Genomic DNA, 12,403 nt, shown 5'->3' on the forward strand with positions numbered 1-12,403 from the left:
CCATTGGGATTAATAAAATGTGCGATGGGTAAGACTGAATGGGGCCAGAAAGTGCTGATCACCGTTACTGTACTGTTTGAACAGGTATTTTTGTTTTCAGGCATGTAAAGGGCCTTGCACAATTGCATAAGCCATATCTCCTAGGTAGATTCCTACATCTACACTAGAAACACTAGTGTGCTAGAATGTCTAATGTTGCGTGAGCGCGGGCTCCTTATGTAAGCACTGCAGGATTCACAGACCTAATTGCGGATGTGCGAATTTGCACATTGGGCGATTATCGACACACTGCACATGCTTGGGCGCCGCGTGTAGAAATCTTGCCCTTTTTTCCCTTTGCTAGCCACTCCTCAAGGTGATTGACAAGCAGCAGGTGTCTGAGGGTGGTCACCATCCATTTATATGGGAGTGGTAACAAAACCACAGGCGTGCCAGAGAAAACACTAGGCGTGCCCAGGAAAATGCAGACATGCCTAAGTGTTTTAGGGTTAGGGTGTGTGACGTCAGCTCCAGGCCAGATATGACTGTATTCATCGCAGCCACCAACTAAGTCTTGGCCTGACAGAGGCTAGAGGTCCATTAGGGTCACTAGCATCAGTCTCAAAATGGTGGCCGACATTTTTGCTGGGTTATATTCCGCAGATTCCATGTGATGTCAGACTGCAAGGTATCTGCATAGGCAATGCGCCCACATGGCGCCTACAAGCCACCACTTGGACTGAAGTGGCAATGCTGCACCACTGCATGGGCACCGCAATTCTAGGGAGTCTACAGTAGGTAGAGTATGTTGCTCTGGTTATAAGTTACACAGACTGACCAGTCTGCATTCTCTTATCCACCAATAAAATTGCTTGCAGCCATTCACTGTTTAGTACTAGTAATGTTGGGGCCTGGGACTGACCTTCAGCCCGGGCCCCCAGCGGCACCCCCCCCCTCGCGCGTGCCAGCATCCCGCCTCCCCCTACACACCTCCCACACAATTACTATTACTTACCAGCGGTGGCGGCGGCGGTGCAACATCTCCCAGTGGCAGCGCAGCATCTTCTCCCTCCTTCATATCGAGAGTTGGGACTCGGAGCACTCACTGCATATAGCAGCCTGCAGAGCGCTGAGCCCCTCTGTATCCTAGGCTCAGTGCTCTGCAGGCTGCACTGTGTATTGTGCGTGCCTGCCCGCCGGCGCCGGGTGGGGGATGCATTATGCAGGGGGGGGGGGGGTGCCGTGCCACTGTGGGCAGCTGTAGTGTATCCCTGGCACCCCCCTGTCAGCAGCCCTGCTGTTTAGAAGTATAGTATGTTGAGAGATGGTGTGGAACTTTAGAAGAGGTAAATTTAGTATTTTAATGTTTTTGGGTGAGTATGGATCTCAGTACACTGTTCTGCCCGGGGCCTACAATGATGTTCTACAGCCCTGTACTGTATAAAGAAGCGCAAGTAGAACAACATTTTCTATTATTTGCTCCGACTATAAGTGAAATCCAATTTCTGGAATAAGTAGTTTCTCAACTTAACTCTTTTTAAAGCAGTAGTCCATGTACTGTATAAATGAGCTGAATATTCTGTGTTCGGTAGATCAAGCTGCTGGAGGGCACTTTGTTGGACTGGAATAATCAAACATTACGCAATGATTATCGCCATGCCCAGTCATTGAACGACCGCGTTGTGCAAGCTTCTTTCAGCCCACCAATGACTAAACGTAAGCACGACGAGCAGACTCCAGCTTCTCTGGCATATTTTTAAAATGTCACAGCTTTGATGACAGAATGTTCCCAGACAATTGCGCTTCAATGGTAACCTGTCATTAAAATGACTTTTAACATGTTGTGTAAACCGTGATGTAATAATCTTTGTCCTTTTTTTTTTTTAAGTTGTATTTATTTGAATATATTGTTTTCTTGCAATGTACCTCCTCTTCTGTGCGATAACAAATAATTCTAAATGTCTGGAAGTATCTTGTTGTACAAGGAGAAATTCACTGAATTACTCATTTAAAGGGGAACAATGACCTGCACACTACATTAAGCTGATATCTGATTGGATAGCCTATAATACACACATTACATTTAATGCATGTTACATTTCCATCTATTGGTACTTGTGTATTATCACGGCGCCCGTCGCGTCGCATCGCATACCACTAATTAAGGTACCACTAATTAAGGTATGCGATGGCCCCGATTTGAGGCTTTTTCCGGGATGAGTGTACAATTTTAATATCGCGTCGCATGCCATTATAATGGCATGCAATGTGATGTGATGCCATTTCAATGTTAAATGCCCACCCAGACCCGATTTTTAATTGTATCCCCACCCTGATGGGTAATGACAATGTTAAATGCCCCCCATTGTTAACATCACCCCACTATCAACGCCAACCCGAAGCGTGGCGAGCGCAGCGAGCCCGCGATGGGCGGCGGTACGTGTCCTCTGACCTTTTCATACCCCCACTATCCACGTCGGCGTGGAGTTGATTTTATATAGTGCACCGAGCCACCGAGCCCGAAGCATGGCGAGCGGACGCGCATTACTTCACAAGTATTACGCAGGGCTCGCTGCGCTCGCCACGCTTCGGGCTCGGTGGCTCACTGCGCTCGCCACACTATATAAAGTCAACTCCACGCCGACGTGGATAGAGGGGGTATAAAAAGGTTGGAGGACGCGTACCGCCACCCCACGCGGGCTCGCTGCGCTCGCCACTCTTTGGGTTGGTGTTGATAGTGGGGTGGCGTTAACAATGGGGGGGCATTTAACATTGTCATTACCCATCAGGGTGGGTGTACAATGTAAAATCGGGTCTGGGTGCCTGTACAATTAAAAATAGGGTATGATCGCATCGCATGCGATGCAACGCGATTTTGTGGTTGTACAATGCCCTGCGATGGAAATCGGGGGCGCCGTGATAATACACATGTACCCATCTATTTTATAGCTTACATTTTTTTAAGGGGGTGCTTAAAAAATCTTCAAAAAAACTGTGCAGTCCACTGTCTGGAACTCGGTTTTAGGGTGTTTTTTCACCTGAAATCCTCTATGATCGCCAGAAGGGACAGAAGAGACGACACTGGCTCTTGTAATACATGTCCCTGCCTAGCGGCAGCACCACAGTTTGTAGCCACAAATCGTATGCTCCTAAGGATGATTTGTGTGACTGGCCATCAAGCTGGAGAAGGAGACTGGAGGCAGTGCAGATGCTGCGGGCTATTTTTACAACTTTTTTCCCCTCTTGTCGAGCTGCTGTTTTCTGCTCCATTGACGGGGTGAAATTTAATAGGAAATTTGGAAAGAAATCTCCAGTTTTTTTTTAAACGGCAATCATTTACACTGCAAAATCAAACTGGTTTTGCAGTGTAAAGGATTGCCACTTTAAAAAAAAACCTGGAGGTTTCTTACCAAATCTCTCACTTTCTGAGTCTCTCATCTTATTACATTTCACCCTGAGTGTTCACTTGACAAACAAACTTAAATCGTTCTAAAGATATTCTAAACTAAGTCAATCTTGGGTTCTTACCATGGCTGGTTCCTAAAGGTGCTGCTTCTTAAACGGAGTAGTCAGTTCCCAAATAACATATAAGATTTACAGCAAAATTAAGCAGCGCTCAAAAGTTAAGAGTGACAAGTGAATGAGTAAAAATACAGTTTAATATTAAACTGCACAAGTGTATAAAATATGTTCATGACATCACATGCATTAAAAACCATAAGTGTAAACCTGCACTGGATCATGCAGCTAAAGCCCCCAATGTCTAGGAGCCAAACTACCAAGAGAGGAATTACAGCTGTAGCGCCCCTCATTCATCCAGCCTCCACCATCCGCCTGAAGGGGAAATGCTTCCAATTGCTTGGAGTTGGCAAAGTCCTCACTAGAAACATGGCTTCAACATCCAGGGGAATGGGAGAATGATGGAACGGCTCTGTAGAGTTGGAATTTACACTTGTCCAGTGAGTAGACAGGTAAGGTCTTCAGTATGTGGCAAAGATCCCTTTTCGAATGGTCCTTAGGTTCTACCAATGCTTTTTGCTGCCCAAAACTGGCAACTTGAAAAATATGTTGTTCTACACATGCACAACCTGGTAGCAGATCGCACACACAGGAGAGGCACGGTTGGCATGGCAATACGAGAATTAAAAATAAGCTATCTTTTTTTTTTTAATTTTTGGTTAATTGTTCTTTTTTTTGTTTCTTTCTAGAACTCTGTCAACTAGATATCAGCACCAAACTGGCCCAAATTGAGTCTGAGCTTTTAGACGTGAAGAGGAGTGTGGTTTTAGATCCCACAAAAGGCAGAAAAGGTGATCTAAAAGAAACCTTGGTACTTATGTAGTAACTGGGCTGCCGATTTTGAAATCGGGTCCATCGCATCGCATCGCACCCGACCATATCGCATGCGATGCGATGCGATGGACCCGATTTTTCCATAGGATTCAATGTTAAAATGGACTGAGTCCATTTTAACATGGAATTCAATGGGAAAAAGGGGTCCTTTTCATACCCCTACTATCCAAGTGGGCATGGAGTTGGATATAAACCTGTGGCGAGCGTAGCGAGCCACCGAGCCCGAAGCGTGGCGAGCGTAGCGAGCCCCGCGAGGGGACGCAGAATACCGTCCCCTCGCGGGGCTCGCTTCGCTCGCCACGCTTCGGGCTCAGTGGCTCGCTACGCTCGCCACAGGTTTATATCCAACTCCATGCCCACTTGGATAGTAGGGGTATGAAAAGGACCCCTTTTTCCCATTGAATTCCATGTTAAAATGGACTCAGTCCATTTTAACATTGAATCCTATGGAAAAATCGGGTCATCGCATCGCATCGCATCGCATCTGATTGTATGCCTTAACTTAAGGCATACAATCAAAAAATCGGCAGCCCAGATACTACATAAGTACCGAAACCTTTATAAAAAAAAAAACTTGTAATATTGGAATGTTATTGGGATAAATTTAAAACAATTTCAGTTCCTGGTCCACAAATAAAAACCCTAAACCAGTGATGGCTAACCTTGACACTCCAGCTGTTGTTGAACTACACATCCCAGCATGTTCTGCTACAGTTTTACTGTTTGGCCATGCTAAAATTGATGCAGGGCATGCTGGGATGTGTAGTCTAACAGCTGGAGTGTCAAGGTTAGCCATGACTGCCCTAAACAGTCTCTGGTAATTCTGCACTTACTCGATGTATGAAGCAGTGATAAGTGAGGAGAAGCGAGTCAGAGGAGAAGTGGCCCATGGCAACCAATCAGCACTGAAGTAACATCTACAATTTGTATATTATAAATTTATAGAGAGCAGCTGATTGGTTGCCATGGGCCACTTCGCCTCTGGCTCACTTCTCCTCCTTGGTTTTTACAGCATTTTCATATTCAGTAAAGTCCCACCGCCGGGGCTTCGCTGCGGGGGAGGGTTTCGCCAGCTCTGGCGAAGCGCAGTTGGTGCTGCCACTGCGGTGCCGAGTTTCTTTGTCTGGTTATAGGCTTCTGTCAAGGTATACCCATCTCTAGCCTATGGGAAAAAATTGCAGACTGTCACTATGGGCCTTATTCAAGTTCACTCTTTCTGACAAAATCCTTCTTAGATGGACAAAACCATGTGCACTGCAGGGGGGCAGATGTAACATGTGCAGATAGAAATAGATTTGGTGAGTTTTTTGGTGATTCTTCACAGGGTAAATACTGGCTGCTTTATTTTAACACTGCAATATAGATCTCACTTTGAAGTAAAACCCCACCCAAATCTAATTAGATCTGCACAAGTTACATCTGCCCCACCTGCAGTGCACATGGTTTTGTCCATCTAAGAAGGATTTTGTCTGAAAGAGTGAACTCGAATAAGGCCCTATATCATCTTGAATTAAAGACACTCATAGTTGCCTGGATGTCAAATTATCAATGGCTATACCACACACAGCCTGGCAGCCATTGGAGATGATGATCCGACAATTCTAATTTCTATTTGCACCAATAAGAATTTGAACCAGTGGCGTAACTATAGGGGGTGCACTTGCTATGGGGCCCCGCCTTTTCGGGGCCCCGCGGGTCCAACAAGCGACCCCACTGCACCCTTTTAAATAAATAATAAATAAATAAACTTCTGTAAACACTCTCCGTGCGGCACCATCTGTATTGGGGGAGGCATGCCTGCTGTAAAGCAGAGGAAGCAGCCGCTCAACCCCCTAGTTGTAGAACCACCAAGCCGACCAGCAACAATACAGAGCTGGTGGCTGCAGCAGTCCCCTTGCCGGAAGCAGCAGTTACAGCAGTAGGCCCCTTGCTGGAAGAAGCAGCAGCGCCAGCACGGGACGAAGAATCATGGGGAAGAGAGCCAGCAGCAGCAATCCGGTAGCAGGGGCAGGGTCTGTTAGGAGGGGCAGTGCCAGGCAGCAGTAAGGTGCCCTTGTCCTCCAACTGCCAGGTGTAGTGGCTGCCTGGACTCACCACCTGGAGAAGTGGGCCCCTGTGTGCTATGGGCTGGCCAGAGGGGAGGGGGGGGGGGGGGGCTGTAATGATGGATGTGTATGGAAGAGGCAGTGTAGTAATTTATGTGAGACAGTGTATTTCTAGACATGTGTAAGGATAGCGGCAGTTTATGTATGGATCTATGTATAAAGGATAGTGGCAGTGTATGTATGTATGTAATGTATGAGAGAGGTGGTTTATGTATGTATGCATGTCTGAGAGCAGCTATGTACTGTATGTATGATAGAGTTGGTTTATGTGTGTAAGTTTAAAGGAGGTTTTTGCGTGTGTGAATGAGAGTGTGTTTTATATGAGAGGGGTTATGTATGTATGTATGTATGTATGTATGAGAGCGGTGGCGAGTGGTATGTATGTTTGTATGTATTAGAGTGGTGTATGTATGAGGGCGGTGGTGTGTGTGTGTGTATGTATGTATGAGAGTGGTGGTGAGTGTGTATGAGAGCGGTGGTGTATGTATTAGTGGTGGTGTGTGTGTGTATGTATGTATGTATGTATGTATGTATGTATGAGAGCGGTGGTGTATGTATCATAGGGGTGGTGATGTATGTATGATAGGGGTGGTGGTGTATGTATGATAGGGGTGGTGGTGTATGTATGATAGGGGTGGTGGTGTATGTACAGCTTTTTAATGAAGCATAACGGTGAAAAACAATGTCTTCACAATGCAGTGGGTTGTTTGCTGGGACAGCGTTAAAATGATAGGCAACACCACACCTCTTGTTCGGCAAACGCCATACAGATTGTAGTGGAAACCTGATATGGGGGGCTGAAAAAATCTTTGCTACGGGGCCCACAACTTCTAGTTACGCCCCCGATTTTACGGTTTGCCACTATGTATTCAAATACACATGCAGGGACAAGGGCTCTGAAAGGACCCTGTCCGTGCAGTGTGTTAGAGTTCTTCTATCTGGACCCTGTGGTGCTATCGCCCAAGTGCAAGCTGCTAGCCATACCTGTGCTGCAGGCACTATGATGATTTTCTGTGGAGTGTGGCCATAGCCTATTCTGCTGCTGGGTCAAGCTCCAGAATGCTTTGCATTCCGGAGCTTGGAAAATGCAACCTGGCCTAGCGGCCCCATAAACCTGTGGATTGCTGTTGGAAATAGAGGGACCATGGCATATATACATCAAAGGGATGCTTAATACGTCTGTGTACCCCCTGAAAATTAGGTGTTTTCAGAAGTTATTCTGCAAATATTATTTGACACCTAGGCTCCTTTTGAGTATGATCGTATGTGTGTGTGTGTGTGTGTGTGTGTGTATATATTTTTCACTCTTGCCCAGTTAATTTACAGTATTTTGCATTTGTTTTTCTCCCCAGGAGGTTCTCATGCATTACCAAACTATCCCTCCTTTTACTTCTCCAACATCCACCCAGCTGCTTACGTGGAAGTTAATCTTCCGAAGCCTTTCCAGCTGACAAAGTTTACACTTTGCATGTGGGTGAAAACCAAGCGTGAAGGCAACCAGAAAGTCTTTTCCTACTCCACCACAAATAGTGAGCATGAACTAGCTCTGAGTGTGGGTTCCAGCGTATGGCTATGGGTGGGAGGAAAATCTGTTGACTTTAGTCTGCATCATACATCCGAGGACTGGGTACACTACTGTGTGCAATGGGACTCCACCACTGGAAGGGCAGATCTCTTTGTGAGTGGGCTGCAGGGAAAAGAAAAGATTGTCCAACACAAGTATGTCATAAAACCCGGTGGGGTGGTTCTTTTTGCCAAAGACCGCACGGATCTCTTGGGATTGTTTAGCAATACTTTCTTTGGAAGATTAAGTCATCTCCACCTTTGGAGTTCTCTCTTGAATGCTCAAGAGATCATGGCTTTGAGCAGATGTCAAACAGTAAATCTTCCGGGAGATATAATATCTTGGGGAGAGACGACTATGAAGATTTCTGGTGGAGTCATTCTTGAGCCCGATAACAGCTGCTGGTAAAAATTTGGAACGTATAAGTCACTAAATATCTTATTCTTCATGTTCTTCAAATGTTTTGTAAGCTAACATTCCAGAGAAGTTTATTTCTTATACTATGTTAATAAACATCTATATCACCTCTCACTAAAGCCACATTATGTACCATCTGTTCTTCCATCTGGTATATTTTGCTGACAGACATAGCATATATTTGGTAATAATATTTGGAATGGGTCTGGTATGTTTAGACAGGCATTATGTAATTTTGACATGGTCAAAATATGCTGAGGACCAAATATTCACAGCCAATCTTGGTACATTATGATAGTTCATTTTAAGTATACACCAGGGTTGCCGACTTTAATATTCTCCTCTCCGGGAGAAGCCCGGAGAGGAGAGTTTCAGCTGCTCGGTGGGCGGGGCTCGAGCGCGATGTCACTAAGCCCCGCCCCCATTATGCTAAACCGCTGAATTCACGGTTCTCCGTGGAGGGGGCGGGGCTAAAATTATGCAATTTTGCCATTTTAGCTCCGCCCACTCCTCTGAGATGCCACGATCGGGGGCACAGGGGGGGTCCCCCCTGAATACGGGAGGGCTGCCCTCCCTTCCGGGGGACCGGGAGGGGGACCCGATTTTTGGGAGACTCCCGGCCATTCCGGGAGGGTAGGCAACCCTGGTTTAACCGCCATCTCCAGAATTTTAACTTTCTGAATTGTGACTGTTTAAATTTCTATTATATGTTGACATTTTGTAAATTGTTGACATTCATACCATTATATGTAGACATTATGACACTCATATTGCATACGCATTATATTGTGGACAACCTAACTACATCCCCTACGTAACATGTCAAACGAATAATATTGCCTGTCATTGGGCCAGATGCACTAAGCTTCAAACGTAATAAAATGGAGAGCGATAAACAGCCAGCCAATCCGCTTCTTCCTGCCATGTCACAGACTGTGTTTGAAAAATGTCAGGCTGGAGATGATTGGTTGATTGTTTATCACTCTCCATTTTATCACTTTTGAAGCTGAGTGCATCTGGCCCTGGGTCTCCTCAACATGCCTCTGTCATTTTTTTTATACACCAGTGCCTAAGACCAGTGGCGCAGAGATAGGGCAGAAGAGGGTACTCATTACCTGGGTGCAGGCCTGTTGGAGGGGCACACCACTCACATAACAGGCAGCAGGTATGGGGCATTGGGTCGACTACTGCAGGTCGACAGGCATTAGGTCGACACAGACAATGTTCGGATAGACTGAGAATTCGCAGCCTTCCAAACAGATCTGAATCGGACCCAGGCCCTTATTCTGATCGGTGCGGCCAGAGCCGATTATGCGGCCAGGGCCGTGCGTGCGAAACCCCGCCTTCCATACGGATCGCCAACTCCGTCCGTATGCGGTAAGAAGCTGGCCGAACGGACCGCACGTGTATTTCTCATGAATACGCCTCCTCCATCTAAGGGAACCTCCCCCATCATTCGATGGTCGCAGGACCGAGTGCTCCACCAGCACCCGCAACCTCAGACCACACGGATATTTTTCCGTGCAAAAGCAGGGATCTGGGCGGGCAGCTGACATCCGGCGATGTCATATGTCCGCCCCCTACACGTGCGTCACGGCCGCATTACCATACGTACGCCCAACGTTTTCATGGGAACTCCCATGAAACGCGGGGCGTATGCATATGGTAATGAGCCCAAATAGCCCTTCAAGCCCCTCTCCACCCCCTGTTCGGAGTGTTCACATATCATGCGGGATTTGGCCGTACGCCCCGCTCGCACATGCGCAGAGACGCCTCTGCACATGCGCAGACACAAAACATCGGCGGGGCGAACGCACGCGGATATTACTGCACCGATCAGAATAAGGGCCCCAGTGTCAACAACTATCTGCCAGTGTTGAATTTTTTATTGGGCATGTGCGGCACATGCCTGGGGGCGGGGCACTTGTTTGGGAGGTGCACTTGGATGCTTGTGATGGTAATTGTCAGCCTGAAATGTACCAGTAACTGCTGAATATTTCCACTGTACTGTACTGGAGTGAAATTGGGTAAGATGTGCACATACTGCCCCGTAAGCTGTGCTAAGAATTATGTGTACATAAAATTAAAAAGTCATAGATAATGGCTTTTTGTTATTCTATTAAATTGGCAAACTCAAGTTCTTATAACGTCCAATTAGTGAAAACATAAAATGAAGGTACCCATTCAGGCCGATATATCGGGTGAAATCAGCCTAAATCTGAGGTGTTTGATATCAAGTCCGATTCGAAGCACGTTCCCGCGTGCATCGGATTGGAGCCTGGAGAGCTTATATCCAGCACATAAGATGAATCAGATTCGGACCGTTAGCGGCACATCACAGGTGCATTGCAGCACCCTTGATGTATCGCGTCCGATTTCCCCTTGAACCCCCCTGGCATGTGATCATTTGAATGTAAAAAAAATGGCACATCAAGTGCCAAGTCAGAGGTAGCCCTCCCAGGGAGCTGCTGGGGGAGTTCAAGGGGAATACAGGTCGGACTTGTGCCTCCAACAAGGATAATACATAGCGCCAGTTTTTGTTTTCCAGTGCCAGTTCTTCATGACAACTGGAAAGTGTTTTTTCTTGGATGATGTCCGGCACTAGGCAGTGTATGGTTCAAGGGTAGTCATCATGTGGCCCTCCAGCTGCTGCGGAACCTGCCACAGTTTATTTAGCATGTCATAGTAGCAATCCTGTAGCAGTGAGGCAGGTGGCATTGTCACATGAGATACAGGATCCTTCCATTGTTCCAGGAGATGAGTCTGACCTGTTGGGCGGTGGAAGCTTAACTCCAGTGATCACATAAGGTATTTATTTGGGATCTTGGCTCAGTGTTCACAATTATATAATTCAGCATTGTCCTAGTGGAACTTGAAGTCCAAATGGGGCCTGACTATGCGTGCTGTGGCTGTTGCAGAGAAAGGATGTGAGCTGACACATATCAGCTGGGCGTAGAAGTTATACCGTTGCCTGGGACCCTTATAACTCAGGACATGCTCAATACCATTGCACCACCAATGACAGGCTGGAAAATTTGGTAAACAATTGAATAAGCCCCGACTGCTGGTGGGACAAGTCTTTATTGTAGTTAAGATGTTCTTTGCAATATTAGTAATATAAGATTTTGGTGTGGATTAAAATATTGACAGAATATTGACAGTCAATATGTCAGCACTTTATGGTCATCAGTTGGTAGGTTGACAGGGTCAAAACCCTAGCCCTAAAATATGTGTGTGTCAGCATTTGCATGTCTACTTTTTGACAATGTCCACCTACATCCCTGTTGACCTTTTGATCCTGTCATCCTATTGACTATTGGCCGTCTGGTGTTGACCTATTGATTATTTACTGTCTATCTTCCATCCCAATACCATATAATAAAAAATATATATATTTTTGACCGCTTCACAAATATATGTGTGATAAAAAAGTTGTCATTTTATTAAATGAGGAATAACATGGGCAATAAAAGGAGACATTCCCATACTAGGGGGTAGAACAGGGGTAGGCAACTCCAGTCCTCGAGAGCTACCAACAGTTCACGTTTTCCAGCTCACCTTACAAGTACACAGGTGCACTCATTACTGACTGACACGTTTTAAAAGATCCACAGGTGGAGCTAATTACTTCACTTGTGATTCTGTGAGGAGAGCTGGAAAACGTTAACTGTCGGTAGCTCTCAAGGACTGGAGTTGGCTACCCCTGGGGTAGATGTAGGAAGCAGTGATAAGGGAGGAGAAGTGATAAAGTGCCTGGTACTTTATCACCAGCCAATCAGCTCCTGACTGTTAAGTTATAGGCTGGTTTTAAAAATGGACATCAGGAGCTGATTGGCCAGTGATAAAGTACAAGGAACATTGGGGCAGATGTATTAAGCCGTAACAAGAGATAAATGCAAGGGTGATAAGGAGAGATAAACGTCCAGCCAATCAACTCCTTACTGACTTTTTTCAAACACAGGCTGTAACATGGCAGTTAGCAGCT

The 12,403-nt window shown here is 46.1% G+C and overlaps 1 protein-coding gene across 1 annotated transcript in view; it reads left to right on the forward strand.

Annotated features, from left to right (window-relative positions):
* CA6 (carbonic anhydrase 6) overlaps positions 1-8,541 on the forward strand; it is a 31,535-nt gene extending 22,994 nt beyond the window's left edge. Inside the window, exons 7-9 of the mRNA XM_083163294.1 lie at positions 1,572-1,695; positions 4,188-4,289; positions 7,790-8,541. Of these exons, the coding sequence (XP_083019420.1) occupies positions 1,572-1,695; positions 4,188-4,289; positions 7,790-8,409 (846 nt within the window). The 3' untranslated portion in view covers positions 8,410-8,541. The remainder of the gene's footprint in view (positions 1-1,571; positions 1,696-4,187; positions 4,290-7,789) is intronic.
* Positions 8,542-12,403: the final 3,862 nt, after the last annotated feature.

Source organism: Crinia signifera, chromosome 19 (assembly GCF_055691185.1).
Source record: "Crinia signifera chromosome 19, ASM5569118v1, whole genome shotgun sequence".
NCBI lineage: Eukaryota > Metazoa > Chordata > Amphibia > Anura > Myobatrachidae > Crinia > Crinia signifera.